A 16,793-nucleotide genomic window follows, 5' to 3' on the forward strand; every position below is an offset into this window, starting at 1 on the left:
AATAGAAGACCTGGTGCAAATATCCATCTATCAAACATAAGGCATGTTTACAATGAAAGTATAAATGAATGTATGCATGCAAAAATACTTTAGGCTGATCATGATGCAAAGATTGTAGCCAAGGAATATAGTGGTGTGGCTGTGGAGGATCAGATATGGCACAAAGCATAACCATAATAAATTGTGTGCGTATATCCAATGTAACAATAATGGTCTGTGGGCATATCTGGATTATACAGGGAGCATGACAAAGACTGTACTGTTTCTGAAATTCCATAAGTGTTATTTTTACAGATGGTTACATGCAATTGACCACAAATTATACATGTGATCTGGATCTATATCAGGTAAGGTGGAAAATGTGGTCTGATGATCATTACATTGATCTACTAGTTTATTCAGTGATCACGTCTGTATTAATTGCATCCCATGAGACGTATGGCACAATTAGGCCTCTAGACTGACTGCCAGCGTCCTGGTGCCTGAGAAGAACAATTGAATCTGCCCACGTGTGTGCACTTTAGTCTACTCCTTTACCTACATTAGCAAGCTGCGTCAGTGCACATTAGTGTAGGCTCCAGGATGTCATAAATTAGATAACATGGAATTGTTATAAAAACTAAAATATCTAGCAACAATGATTAGTTTAAATTGTGTCTTCTTATCCAATATATTTATATGGCATTTCATTGGTATGTTACCAAAACATCTAAAGTATATTGTTCATATATTTTTATGACTGATCACCACTGGAAAGGACCATCCAAGCCAGTTACATTTAATTAAGCTGGAACTGCCACAAATGATCTTGCTTCACTTTCCTTTATGTATTAATTTGTTTCATTTATTTGTGAGTTAATTGACTATATATTTATTACTGCAAATGACTCACCCAGAGCAGCAATTGCTTTTGTTAACGTTTCTGAAGGGAAAAGCTTTTGCCTGAAATGTTGTTAACAAAGAAGGCTATTAAGAATCCTGTGTCCGATGACAGACTTTATTCATTTCAGTGTTCTCACCTGAAAGTGACGTGTCAGGAGTGTTTTGCGATCTTCCTCAATCTGCCTAAATTTGGACCTCAGACCCTTCATTTGGGTCTCCATCTTCTGCACATACTGAAAATCTCTCTGTGTGCGTAGATTCAACACCTCTATCGATTGTGACATGTTCTGCACCTGAATAAAACACAACATAATGTTGCACAATGCACATTGTATTTTTAATCAAATCTTATATATACATATAGAAATTGCCATAAACTGTTTAATTTTCTCCTCCTCCTCCTCCTCCTCCTCCTCAGGAGGGGCAGTAAGTTCTCTCACCTCCTCAGTCTCACAAATATAGATGCTCATACTGGCCATTTCTGATTCTCGATACAGTTAAATTATAATTTTTAAAATTCGCTAGAAATTTGACATTACAAAAAATTTTAAAATGTAGAAGTTGAATAGGTTCAACCATATTTGAACAAATTTGGCCATGTTCATGTCTGTTGGACTAATGGTTTGTGCAGGTGCTATGGTAGCTTGTTTGGCTTGTTTGTGCATGTTAAGTTAAAGTTAAAATAATTTGTCCTTTTTGTAATGCAAAAATTGAATAGTTACCCTGAAATGGGGGACTTTGAACAGTGGTTTTCACAGTTTAATTTAAAAAATAAGACGCATTATTTAATAAAATGTTCAAATATTGTTTTAGAAGTAAGGAAAACATTTTAATGCAAATAGTGAAACTCAAATGCGAACAATCTCAAGCAAGCAAACAACATGATTGGTGACCAGAAACCTCAAAATTTTAAACTCAGTTTCATTCTGGGTCTACTAGTGATTGTATTGCAAAAATATTTTAAAGCTGGCCATACTCTAGACCAACTTTAATCCAACCACCCAACTAGCTGGTTGGTTGGATTTAAAATTGGTAATGTATGCAAGCAAATGACACTCAGTAATATGTTCCCAAATGCCATAAAAAAGTTTTTGTCCATTTTCTGGGGGTTGGAGCAAATGGCTGATTGTCATTTATTCCCATATATTACCAGCATTTCATTCCAACCAACCAACTAGTTGGATTGTAGTATGTAAGTTGGTCTAGTGTATGGCCAGCTTTAGTCTCCATAACAGGGAAATTAATTTGAATTCTGAACTAATTCAACATTTTCTAGCTTCTCTGCTCATAAGGATCCTTATTCAGACCCAGTGGTAATAGGCAAAAATAATCTGGCTTTAAAGTGATCAAAAATAGATTGTTCCCCCCCTTAACCATCACTGTAGATGTATAATTGCTATTTGGATTGTGATCAAAACATATGTAAATCCAAGATGGCCACCTGGATCCCACATTTTTTGGAGGTAGCAAGCTTCAACTGCTTTGTATCTGGATTTCGGGAGGCTTAACTCTAATAAAGAAAAAACAACAACAACAACAACCAAACAGCAATAAGCACTGCTAAGTGCCTATGACATTGATCAGGTAGTGCATGCTTAATGGGCACTTCAGAATCCATAACCAATGAGCAATAAAAGTGGGGCAACAACTCTCCTTAACATGCCATCTATTTTTTGTAAAATCTGAACCCAAATGGCTCCTAGGCACCTATTGCCAGACAACCCATCTTCTTACACCTCTAACGAGAACACCAACAAACAGTTACTACATTCCTCTGCATGTCAGCAGATGGAACAAATTGGAGGAATCCACCCACTGATGGCCATTAAGGAAATCATGCACCCAATAGATAATGAGCAGGGAGTGAGATAATGAGCAGGGATGGAGATAATGGCACGGTGATGAAAATACTTTTATACTGTATTTATAAAATAACAGAATATAAATGAAAAAGTACAAATAAGCACATACACATACGAAATAGGAAAAAATACACATTTTCAGTGTTCGGTTTATTTTCATACTCTTAAAATGTCTATATGCATCATGCAGCATACAGTGTCTAATAATACAACATTATTGGCATTCTGCAAGGAACAGATAATCTAGTTGCATCCTATAATAGTTTATGTGAAAAATCAATTTCCCTTTTATCAGAATTAATTTGTGTGCAAGTTTTGTTTTCTACTCCTGATCCATGAATCCTAGTGGGCTGGATTCAAACCGATTTCCACATATCTGCACTCTCCAGAGAGAATATTTTGTGCTGTGTGAATATTATTAGCGCTTGATATAATCATCTGCTCTGTTCTCATTCATCGGCTGTAAATAATGTGATATTTCCTCACCTATTCTTTAATTTCTGAGGTCAGACAAATTAAAAATAATTTTCATCAAATTGCCTTCACCACAGCTGAGCCAGGACTGAGGGAAACACCTGAGCTGCAAGAAAGTTATTTAGCCACTTTATCACCAGATGATCTCATGGTTTTGTTGGGAATAATTCTATTTTCTTCTAGTTTAAGTATTTTCCTTAGAGTATTGGTTCTTTTGTTAACATACTGGAATGAATATTATTTTATGTCTGTTATATACGAAAAGTAAACTGTTTAAATATGCTGCATTGCAATCCCATGAATATACCTATTGATGCAATCTGCTTGCTTTCCCGAGTATAGTGATACCAAATATTTACATTTGTTTTCTTATTATTTTTATTTTTAACTTAAAAAGACCCTGAATTTTTGATTTTTCTCTACATTTGCTAGCACTTTATTATTAGAGCTGCATCTATTAAATCTAATACTGTATCTAGGGCCTGTGCGAGGGGTGCCGTAGGCAGGATGCCACTCACACCATGCTACTCTTTACCAAAGTACAGACAAGAATTATAGAGACTATCAATACCTCACTGCCAACTGCAGGTTATATTCTACTGACATTTTATCTTGTCTAGCTGAAACCATCTTTTTTTCAATCCAAATAGTACAGGAATAAGACTGATTGACCCAGCCTGGAGACACCCAGAGCAAGAGTTACTGTAATTGCAGTCTAGAGAAACACTAAAATCCTGGGGCGCCAAGAGATCATTCACATCCAGGTACTAGGAAAGATGTGGCAAGGCATGTTGGGTGTGACTATACCGATTTTGGGGCATGGTTATGCTTCCAGAGACACTATAACATACACATCCACCCACACTCTTATGGTGCCACTGACTACAGACTGTTTCATACACTAGTGAGAATGGGCTTAAAAAATTGTTGCCTATCATTTGCTGAAATGGGCCATGGAATTGCAGTGTTGTTGGTTAAGACAAAAGCCATTGTCTTTCACTTCTCTGGCATTTGAGGTGTTACATGCTCCTCTGTATTTCCATTACACTGTTTATCAGCTGCTATCAGTGAGAAGAATCTGTCTGCATTGAGCACAGACAGTGGTCTCTACCCTATTAAAAAGAGATGTCTGGAGAAATGCAATATGAGAGCTCTTGCAAACTGATGGTTTACTTGGTTGATAGATTTTTGCTCAACCCTACAGCATTACTTTTGAAGCACTGAAAGATGCACAGCACTAGCTTTTCATTGTAATAGGTCTAAATATATAGCAATGCTCTTTCTCAGATTTAGAAAAATTAAGCATAACATAGCAAAACTTCATGCAAGATGCAATAAAAGATTGATACCCACAGGCTCACTTAGGGCCTGATTCAGAGGTGCGTGCTATTCATGCGTGAATGCAATTTGTTGTGGATTTGCATTTGCGAAAATATGCAAATGCAAGTTTAAACATTGCCCTTGTGCGGAAATGTGCAATGTACTGAGCAACACCCTCTTTGCATATTTCAGCAATGCTCAAGTCCACTGGTGGATCCAACTACTCCATCATCGATGCAGTTGGAGCTTTGTCTCCTCAAGCAGACCCAGGCTAGCACAGAGTCTTCCTTTTAACTTTCTTAAAATATGCCAAATCACGTCCATGACACGCCCATAAGAAGCCCTCTTTTTGCATCCGCTTCAGATCACCTCTCTAATCATAGCGATGTCATAGGTACACCTAGCAAGCATTGGCCATGCGGCCCTTATTTCCTTAATTCCTTTATGACAAGAGCTTTCTCACATCTTAAAAAGTTTTTTTTAACATCTTCCCATAGTAAAACAAACAATTTTTTGTATTAAATGAGAATGCAGCCTATGAATCATACTGGCCAGCCTTTTTGCTCTCTCATCCAGGATATTCTTGAGTGAAGGTCCAGATGGCAGGTGCAGAGGATTTGGTGGCACAATTCACATCACCACAGCCCCTCCCCTTACTACAGTGTACCGTGACTCTGTCAGAATCTGGGAGTTTTCTGGACAATAGGCAAGCATGTGATGAATTCACAAGTTTCTAGTGCATTATAATGAACATTGTTTTGTAGTTGCATAGCTAAGGGCACTGATGGCAAACCTGTGATGGGTCTCCTTCACACCCCAATAACAGCCACCACACACAATTGTTTAATTAGCACCAACTATCTTTCGGGAGGCTTCAAAAAGATTAAAGTTTCTTATAACTTCCAACAGGACATGTTGTCCTCCACATCCACAGGTAAAAATATAGGAAGCATGCAGCCCAGGCAGCATATAGGATTTATACTGTAGCTGAGGCTAGGCGTTGCTTTAACCTCTATTGCCACATCACAAAAGGGCTGCCTCCAGTATTTTTGGTGCCATCTTAATGACCAGACCAATACAGTCTGTGAGTACAGCCTATATAATTGAAAAGCTAAATCTAAAGCTACCGCTTGGACAGGGTGTTTGTATTTACTTTGGCACTACTCTGTAGGCTCACTATATGTCACTTCAGAATGTTTTGCACTTAATGTTATATATTTAGCAATAATTGTTTAAAAGGGCAAAACAAAGGAGAACAAATAATGGGACGCACTGACCTTTTCTAAAAGTTGGCGCAGTTGTTTGCTTTTGGCATCTCGGGAGCACAGGTTCTGCTCTGGAGCCACCACGGTGCAGATACATCGGCCATCGGGGTCTTGAGCAGAGCTGTAAACCTGCCAACCTTCCCGAGGGCTTATTTGTGTCTGTAATATGAGAAAGTTACAAAATTATAAAAAAAAGTCTGAATACATGCCTAAACATATTTATTATGCAGGTTTAACTATGGAAATATACACAAGATTTTTTAGTTTTTATTAATTAGATTTGAACCATAGTGACCACATTTGTTTGAGCTGTGGGCAGGGGCGCCGAGAGGGGGGGGGCGGGTACAGATTACCTGGGCCCGGGCTTCCTGAGGGGCCCGCTGGGGGCCTGGGTGTGGCGCCCTTCCCCCCCCCTCACAGAGGCCCAGCAAACAGCGTGTGTTGGGCTGCATTTGAAGACTGCTCGTGGCTGCTGAGCAGCAGCCATAGCAGTCTCCTATGCCTGTGGGGGGGAGCGATCACACTGATCGCACCCCCCCTGGCTTTGCGCTGGGCTGAGGGGGCTCAGAGCGCCCCCCCCGCAGCGCTGCAAATCTTCTTTTTCTCGGCAAGGGGGCGTGGCCACGCCTCCCGCGATGGAGGGCCTGGCTGTGGGATGGGGTGGGAGATGGGGTTTGGAACCGTGGCACTATGAATAGCATAATTTCAATCCAAGCCCAGCTGTACAATGTGACATTTTTTGACATATAAAAAACAAGTATAAGACACAACTATAAAATGTCCAATAGACAAAACACCAAGAGGCAGATAATTTGTAATAAGACAGATCTAGACCTCTATATATATTTGGAAAGGTACATTTTTACATTACTATAACAGGTGCATTAATTATTTTTATTGTTGTGTGGTAAACTTGTTTTTTTACGTATAATATAGTTTTGCTTTATGATAGAAACACATGGTGCTTTAATATTTTATAACAAGAATTTAAAAGTACAAGCACCCCTTATCACTATTTCTTAGTCATAAACTGTACATGTTTAATGAGATTCAAAACGTTTACAAAAGACTCTGGGCCGGATTCAGACCCGCTCGCGAGCGCTGAGCGCTCGCAAGCGGGTCGATGGTGCCCTAGTGCGCATGCGCATGTGCGAGACCCACATAGCGATGGCCAAGCCGTCGCTATGGGTCTCGCACCAAAGGGGGCGTGCTGTCAATGGTGAGTGACAGCATGCCCCTTTTGGTGGGCGTGCCGGGGGCGTTGCTGCCCAGACGGAGGCGTTCCCATGGGAACGCCAACCGTCTGGGGCCGGCCCCACTGACATCACTAGTGATGTCAGTGGAAGTGCTTTTGGCTCTGATAGAGCCAAAAGCACTCCTGGGCTTGCGGCAGCGAGACCCTACCGCAGGGTCTCGTCGCAAGCCCGATGGTCGCGATGGTCTTGACCATCGCGACCATCTTTTTGGCTGCTCGCATAAGCTGTGGGTGGTCACCCACAGCTATGCGAGCAGCCAGGAGGCCGCTACAATTTTAGGTAGGAGGGCCCTGATTCAGAGCGAGCACTCTTGTCAGAGCGTCCGGCTCTGAATCAGGCCCTCTGTTTGAAAAAACAGGTTAAAATGGTGATTAGAGCATACCACTTATACATTGTTATTTAATGCCAACACAAAGTGATTAGTGAACAGCGGGTATAATGGAGTGGTTGAAAAAGGTAGTAATAGTGATATAATAGGTCAACTCCTATCTTTAATATGTTATACGTCAATGTTAATAAAAGAGCATTGAGCAGAAAATGAGATGAACTTAGATGAAGCTTTTGGTAGTAGTACAGTACATTTACATTTGGAATGCATTTTGCTAGATAGTAATTGAAGCCCCCTGCTAGGAATCAAGCGGTGGGTGATGACTAAGGAGGCTGATGTTGTTAGCTCAGTGAGGGAAGGCTTATGACAAATAAGAAGAGTTGGATTCTTCTGTACAGACAGAATAAGGGGAATATTGCGAGATACTGTACCTCCTGGCAGAAATGAGTAATAAGAAAAAGTGAAGTGGTGATTGTGAGCAGATCCTGCAGACCTGAATAATAATAATAATAATAATAATAATAATAATAATAATAATAATATAATAATAAAGAATAATAATAATAATAATAATAATAATAATAATAACAATAATAATAATAATAAAGAATAACAAAAATAAAATATGAGATTGTAGTCTAAACATAACTAAATAATAAGAGAGAAAGGGGCTGATGCTGAGTTGGTAAATTGGCAGAAAAAAAAGCAGAAAAATAGCTTCTTTTTGCCATATACAGAGATGTACATATCTCTAGATGCGTAGACATCAGCACTGACAGCATATGCACCTGGTTTAAGACAAGTCGTCATCATCATCATCATTATTGTGTACTTGTACAAAGGGGATACACCTCCTAACAAGTGTAGATGCAAATAATTGCTGGTCTGTCTGAGCTGTATTCGCATGTACTGTATATACCCTTACTGAATTCTGCCTATGGGGGAGATAAAGAAATCTTGGCGAGAGATAAAGTGAAGAAGTTGCCCAATAGCAACCAACCAACTTTTAGCTATCATTTATCCATCACAGTCTATAAAATGATAGTTAGAAGCTGTTTGGTTGCTATGGGCAACCTCTCCACTATGCAGTATCTCTCTTGAAGGTTTGATTCATCTCCTCTGAGAACTTCCACTCCCACACCCATTCCACCTGGCCAGTTATAACTTATAAGGGCTATTACATTCAAAATGTGGGCAGGTCTGCATAGGTCCATGTGCATGTGTTTGCTTTCTGAGCATGCACAGAGCAAAATCATGCAAATATGCTACATAAACTTACATAGGAGCCACTCTGATTTTTTTTCCACAGCCTGTGTTTTATGGAACATAGTTATTGACTTATTATATACTCTAGTTTTGGATTGTGACCAGGGCAGGGCAGTTTGAAAATTTAAATGTATGAGTTTTACTAGAAGGCTGTGGCCATGTCATGTATATTATTGAATGAGGGATTATTGACTGATTGCAGCACAGAGGGGCAGTTAGTTCATACTTGCCCATTCTCCTGAAATAACCAGGAGGTGCTGCTCTCGGCTGCCTGGAAGAGCATTCAAGTTTGCTGTTGTCGGACCCATGATCACTTGGCACTACCCACTTCCCAAGTAAAGTGGGCGGTTCGAGTGGTCAATGATGCGATTCATGCTGAATCATGTCATCATAACTATGCCCCCGATTTACAATGCCAGTAATCTTGGCATTATATAATGGGGGTAAACCACGAGCATGTGGTCATGCAGTCACGCTCCCACACCTCCTTCTATGCTACACCAAGGCCCTAGCACACTCCCCGCACCGTCCCCTATGCCAAGCCACATCCCACCGCAAATCCCCCGCTGTGCCAACCTCGCTAACCCCTAACAGAGGGAACAGCCAGAAAGTCGGCAAGTATGAGTTAGTGTCCCTATCTAAGGTCATGCAAAATAGTTGTAATTCTAATAGATGATTTCTGTAATATGACCCAATAGCATTTACACCAGCAACATTCTTAGTCATTATTGTCTTTCTCATCACCGGTGGCTTCCACTTTAGGTGTTTTCAATTTGGACCAAAAATGACATACAGTAGAGCAAACATAATGCTAGCTAGTATAAATCATGAATCATAAATCCTACAGACAGCTAAAAATTGGAAATGTGACATGTTCAATGGCTCGAATACTGTATCACTGCTGTTTTGCAACTGTATCTAATATCACACATTCCCTGTTGTGCTAATAATAGAGATATTCTTACACATTTACAGGGCAACTGAAAGCATACTAGAAATGTCAAGGAAAATCAGTGCCCATTTAACAGCTCATATGGGTGGAGATGTACTAAGCTTGGAAAGTGATAGATTGGAAAGTAATAAACTACAACCAATCAGCTCCTGTAATGTTACAGGCTGTGTTTGAAAAATGACAGTTAGGAGCTGACTGGTTGGTAGTTTATCACTCTCAAGTTTATCACTTTCCAGAGCTTAGTACATCTGTCCCATTGAATAAGAAATGCCCCTACTGCCTTCCAAAGACATAAGCTATACTTAGCTGTTATGCATGTTAACCAGTAGGTCAAAAAGATGGAAAAATACACAACTATGTAATTGCACTCCTGTTACATCCATGCTACAATCAGTAAATGGGATCATTTGTTGCCACATAAGGTAGGTACTAAATACTCGCTCATTGCCAAAAAAAACAAAACCAAATGCTTCCGTCATTTATACACCAATAAAAAGGAAATATGTCATAGAAGAAATGCATCAAAGTGTTCAGAACTTCACGTCAGTTGTAATGAACTATTAATGAAATTCAGAAACCTGTCATCAAAACTCCCTCCCAGTCAAAGAAAAAATATATTAACACTGATCAAAGCAAATTTATTTTTATGAGACTGATGCCAAAGGTTTTTTTGTTGTTTACTTATTAATTTATTTTTGTAAAGGACATACGGTCATCCAATTATATTCATGTCCTAGTATATTGCTTGAACATGTATTCATTGCTGCTCGTAGAATGGTAAAACGCAGGCAGTTGCCCCCTGCAAATGTCGAAATGCTGATATTTATATAAATTATCGATAGATATGTCCTAAATTAAATCATGTTGTGCAAGAAACACAAGAACAATGTGTGCACTATAGTAAAAATACTGAGTACTACTGTATAATACTTCGAATATGAACAAAGAAATATGCTACAGCAAATAAAAACTAGATTCTAATTTCTCTCTATCTGTTTTCATTTCCAGGAAGCCATCTTGATTTACATTGAGTTTTTAATCAGGCTGACATACAGGGTGATTTTTCAGGAAATCAAAAGTCACAATATATGTGCGACACACTATGCAATTATTTAATTAAAAGTTACCATTCTTCGGCCACACTACACTGATTTGCACACACAGGGCTTCATTCAGAGGCGGCCGTACGGTCTACGACCGCACAGCCGCCTCGATGTTTGTCCAGTCCGCATGCGCACGAGGGAGCCGGCCCCTTCGTGCGCATGGGTGAGACCCGCTACGACCGACAGCGCCGGTCGTAGTGGTTCTCTTTCCAAAGGGGGCGAGCTGTCGATGTTGATTGACAGCTCGCCCAGTTTGAGATACTAATTAAAGGTACTGAATTTTTAAATAAAAAGTATAGCAGATAGTTTATTTCCATTGAACGGATCCTTTACTATATGTACTGTATATATGTATGTACACAAGAACAAATCTGATAGAGTGCCCAAACCCCAATAGAGACAATATACAATTTGCAACTCTCCGTTTAAATAATAATTTCATAATCAAACGCGGGGGGGTTTCCGTCAGCCTGGAAACCCCCCCTCCCCCAGCACACACCATGACCACAATAGAAATAGTAATATAATAGAATGTTACTAGCGCTGCACGTTCTTTTCAGTGTCACAAATGAAATAATTAGCACTGCCTGTGGATCTTTTAAAATGTGTCAGCAAGTAATAAATATACCTGTGCACCAACTAGGACATGTAGAAAACATGCACTGTTAGGGGTGCACTGCTATAGACCATCTATAGGGTTAATTAGTAATACTGTATAACACTATCCAGTACATAAGGAGACCAATATGTACATATATACTGTATGTCCAGGGCAGTGCTAGTTTCTTCTGGCCCTCCCCTAGACTCCCTGACTTTCTCCAATGCTCTGGAATGATGCCCACATCTGAAGAAAAACATTCTGCTCAGACAGGATGGCCCTACTGCTGCATCTAATGGCTTACTGTGATCACTGGTCCTGTATATGCTGGAATTATGACACACAATATACTTTGTATGTAACATATTAAAGCTGGATAAGTGCTAATTCTGTCCTCTTCATGGAAAATCCAAACTCACTCTAAAATCAAGCATTTAGAAACCCCCCTCTAGAAATCCTGCGTTTGCCACTGAATTTATTAGCAGTAAATATAATCTACCATATAAATAGGGATGATGATTCCTACATGGAAACCATAAAACAACAATGTTGCATATAAGTATAAATAGTCAGGAATTTCACATTTAATGATGTCATGTAGAATACCATATTTAGCCATATGTATCACTTGTGCACATAAAATCTGACAGCCACTGTTTTCCTTTCAATGTATCAAAAAGTTTTTGCAATAGAGTGTTTCTTTAAACAGATCCCTGTAGATCTCACAATCAATAATGAGAATATATATACGGAGCCCAGTGTATGTTCCTTCTCATGGGCCCCGCAACCGAGTCGGAACTCAGGGCCTGATTCAGAGCAGGACGCTATTTGCGCTCGCTCGGTCAGAAAAAGGGGCTGGCTATTTAAATTGAGCGCTCGCTCTTTGCGTTCTGTTGACGCCTCTATGTCTGAGCGAGCGAACGAAACATGCGCTCGCTATTTTGTAAAGACGCCACCCGGCCGCTCACATCAAACGTCATCTCCGATATTTATTTGATTAATCGAGTACATTGAAAGGCATCTGAACTGCTTGCAGTGCTTGTGGTAGGTTTATCCTACCGCAATCATGCAAACATTTCAGGCTAAGAGACGCTGCTTTGTTAATTATGCACACCCTTAAAACGCCCGTTTTGACCATTTGGCACGCCTGCGTTCGGATCACCACTCCCCGTTTTCAAGCACCTTCCCCTGTTACCACCCACAAACGCCTCATCCTGTCACTCAAATTAGCAGGCACTCGCTATTTTGCGAGCACTCGATTTACGACCGCAATGACTGGTTGGTGCATGCGCATTACAACCCATTCGCATGCGCAGTTGTGCGAACATCGCTCGGAGCAAACGAGCGGACGCTTACGAGCGGCTCTGAATCAGGCCCTCAGCTCTATGACGGACAGCAATCCGTTCAATTCAATTCTCACCCCTCCAGATTCCTTTCCTCTCCCATTGGCTTATTGTCACACTCCCCATATTATTGCTGTTGCTGTGAAACTACAAGTGCCAGCAAGCCCGTAATGCCCCGCATGCTGATACTTGTGGTTCACCAAGTACCAGTATGCAGGGGAGGCTTGCTGGGAACTGTAGTTCCACAGCAAAAGACAATATTTATATTTTCATATGTACCACACTTTACATAATCAACCCGGGACCCACCGCCCAGGGGTGCTGGTGATAGCTCCTTACATCATTTGTCCCCCGTATTTTGGCATCCAAAAGCCCGCTACTGTCCCCGGGTTCTGGCCGCAGCTGACACCCGCTACCCCCCGCGCCTTTCTGTCAGCTCCCATTGCAGCTAACACCAGCTTCTTTCCCTCAAGCCCACCACCGCTAAAGTTTGCAAACGACGGCCATCTTGGTGCACCCAAGTGAAGCCACAGTTATTACACCTGCTGGAGGCTCCTACTGCGGCTGCGCAACAAGTTGAATAGTCCTATCTCTACAATGGTGCATTCTTGAAGTAATAGTTTAAAAACTGTAACTTTATAATTTACCTGACCCACAAAAGCACGTACCCTGGCACAATAGCTACCTAATAAAACAAACCCCAAGTCTAAATTCCACCCCTACCCATAAGCCTTCCCAAAAATCCCCCATAGACTATAGCAGAAAAGTGTTCCTAATTGAGAAATTTGGCATGCAGCACCCTGCGACAGTTCTACCAGCCCCTACCAAATTTCAATGTGGTAGCTCCTATAGCTTTTGAGGTGTAGCCCCTTAAACACCCTGCTCCCCCTTTGGAGTTCTCTATGGAGAAATCCATTTTTTAGATGCAACCTTAATATAAGGGCATGACTGTGCCCTTATAATATACGTACATATCAGTAGTGTAACTACAGCCCCCGCAGACCCAGCGTTGGCTTGGGGGCGCGGGGGATTGTGGGCCACTGTGGCTGCAGATTCAATGCAGACTAGCCGTCCGCATGGAATCTGCAGAAAAAGGTCCTCCAAAAATGGCCGCCACCTCGGAGGAGACAGATGCTAGAGGTCCTACTGGACCTCTAGCATCTGTTAGTCACCCAGGCAGGTCGGTAGTGCGGACAGTACATAAGTGCCGTCCGCACTACACTATTAGCATAACAAACACATAGCCGCCGGCGCCGGCTGCTGTGTGTTTGTTTTAGCAGCCGATGAGAGTCAAACAGACACTCATCTGCTGCTGCGCCCACTGTCGGAGATAGGCATCTTCTGGCTCCTGCAGTGGCTGAGTGGGCCGGCCCGGGAGGATGATAGATGGAGGAGCTGATGCCGGAGCGGCGATCAAGGTAAGTGGAGGTCTTTTTTTTGTGTGTGTCTGGCCGGGGGGGGGGTTACTACTGCTGGGGGGCATTGCTGGGGGGTTAACTACTGGTACTGCTGGGGGAGGGACTACTACTGGGGGGCATTGCTGGGGGGTTACTACTACTGGTAATGCTGGGAGGGACTACTGGGGGCATTGCTGGGGGGGTTACTACTACTGGTACTGCTGGGGGGGACTACTGGTGGGCATTGTTGGGGGGGTTACTACTACTGGTTCTGCTGGAGGCATCACTACTGGGGGGCACTGCTGGGGGGGACTACTGGGGGCACTGCTGGGTGGGACTAATTCTGGGTGCACTGCTGGGTGGGACTGCTACTAGGGGTACTGCTGGGGGGACTACTACTGGGTGCACTGCTGGGGGGACTGCTCTTGGGGGCATTGCTGGGGGGGACTACTACTGGGGGCATTGCTGAGGGGGAGGGGACTACTACTGGGGGCAATGCTGGTGGGACTACTACTGGGGGCACTGAACTGGTGGGACTACTACTGGGGGAATTATATAAGGGGCACTGCATCGGGGGGCCACTACTGGGGGCACTGTATAAGACCCCTGACAATGAGCAGGTAATTTAAAAGTAATTAGAAGCCTTACTGTGGGGTATAAAATGGTGTCAGGGGGCAAATATGTAAGTGGCACTTTGTAATAGGCATTACAGTGTGCAGCATAATGTGTAATGGGCATTATGGTGTGTAGAATAATGTGTAAGGGGAATTATGGTGTGTGGTATAATGTGTAAGGGGCATTACTACAAGGAGGAAAAATACTGCAAACTGTCTAGGGGGTGGGGCACATTTTTAACTTTTGCACTGAGAGCCAAATTGCGTATAAGTGGCCCTGTAATTATTTTATCAAAATGCCATGGGGGGGTGTCAGAAATATTTTTGGCAGGGGGGAGCAAAATTGATAGTTATGCCACTGATACATATATACATACATATAGGGAGGGAGGGGTAGGGTGAAGGGGGGCTTAGGATACCAACCAACTGTTGTCGATATCCTAACCTTGTCAGGATGCCGGCATTGGGATTCTGACCGCCAGGGATCCCGATGGGGGGGTGGTTGGGGGCCCCAGAGATATCAGTGTACTAGGCCCCAAGGTTTCTGTTGCCAGCCTTGTATATGTATATATATATATATATATATATATATATGTCTCCACACTGCCTTGAGATAAATAAAAGTGTAGGAGTAGATAAAGATGTATAGCTTATAATATGGATATACTGCTGGCTGTTTGTAGTAATCCCAATAGTTGTAAATCACATAATGAATCACTGTGTACAGTCCATATATACACATGATTTCACATACAGGGCTTTTGATGTTTCTCACCCAGTGAAAGTACACACGTTTCCTCCACTTAAGCAGCACAATGTGGAGAACCGCTTACCACGTTGTTCCCCGGAGCTCTGTCGTACAGCGCCGCTATGTCAGTGCACATTCCGCACTGCACTGTGGGCTCTGCACAGATTAGAGATCACTGCTCCTTTCTTGGGGTTGAATGGCAAGGATAGTTCTCCATAGAATGGTGGTCAGGTGCTTGGCTGATAATGAGGGGTGTGCTCGTTCCAATTATTAATGCTGGGGCTCTTAGCGGCAGTACTAGATTGTGGATTCCTGGGGTAATGATAAAGCTTAGGACCCTTGGAGTGGTAACTTTGCATCCTTAAAATAATAGTGTGTGGTCTATAATACAACCATCTCTAAATGACGTCTATTAAGGTTTTTATTGCTAGTGTGAATGTGACAGTATATATTGAGCTCCCACGTGCCCTCAGCACTGTCCCTATATTTCTGCCCAAGAAAAATAAATCATAATGCTTATTTTTCTATAGCTCAGGCTCCTGATGACCCCAAATAAACAGGACAAGTGAGTAAAGGTTCCAAACGAAAACGTTGGAGTTCATTTCAGAATTATATTAGTTTTAAGGTGTTTAGTATGTCTTTTATTTTTTGTGCCCTCAATGCAGATGTTTTTGTGATAATAGTAATTACACCATGCTGCAAAATATGTTTGTGCTTTATAAATAAAATATGATTTTAAATTTGAATTTGGCTTCTATTAAAGGCAATTTAAAGCTACCTGACATGTCCTGTTGCCCTCAAGTACTGCTGCCATACTAAGGTTCTTTTTTTATTTTGATGAATTCATTTAATTCCCTCATATTATTTAATATGGTTATATGGTTTAAAATGTAGATCTACTGTAGGTATTCATTTACATTTTTACTTTAAATTAAAAATATAATATATATATTTGCTTTGGCTTCATTCTTTGAATGTCTAACATTTGGAGGCACTTTATATTTAGTGTGTTAACCAATAAATTAGGGGGGCTAAATATTAATATAACATGTATATGTTATATTAATATCTTGACCATCGCGACCATCACCCTGGTCGCTCGCTAAGCTGTGGGTGGTAACCCACAGCTTAGCTAGCGACCAGGAGGCCGCACTAAGAAAAAGAAGCGGCCGCCCTCATTCATAGAGAGCGATTGCTTCTAGCGACTGCCTCTGAATGAGGGCCTAAATCCGGGTCGCGGTTCTGATCTTTTAGCGGTTCGGAATTCGGATTTTAAATCCGAATTTCGGGTTTTGGATTGCATAAATTAGATGATTTTAGTTGTTTTTAAAACTTTTTATCTATTTTTTATAAAAAAAAAATCCAGATCCAAATCCAAAACTAAA

The 16,793-nt window shown here is 41.5% G+C and overlaps 1 protein-coding gene across 1 annotated transcript in view; it reads right to left on the reverse strand.

Annotated features, from left to right (window-relative positions):
- Positions 1 to 16,793, reverse strand: part of OLFM3 (olfactomedin 3) — a 225,868-nt gene that overhangs the window by 17,960 nt on the left and 191,115 nt on the right. Inside the window, exons 2-3 of the mRNA XM_088451313.1 lie at positions 5,816 to 5,962; positions 1,020 to 1,175 (exon numbers count right to left, since the gene is read on the reverse strand). Of these exons, the coding sequence (XP_088307439.1) occupies positions 1,020 to 1,175; positions 5,816 to 5,962 (303 nt within the window). The remainder of the gene's footprint in view (positions 1 to 1,019; positions 1,176 to 5,815; positions 5,963 to 16,793) is intronic.

Source organism: Taudactylus pleione, unplaced genomic scaffold, assembly GCF_031769625.1.
Source record: "Taudactylus pleione unplaced genomic scaffold, aTauple2 ptg000546l, whole genome shotgun sequence".
NCBI classification, from domain to species: domain Eukaryota; kingdom Metazoa; phylum Chordata; class Amphibia; order Anura; family Myobatrachidae; genus Taudactylus; species Taudactylus pleione.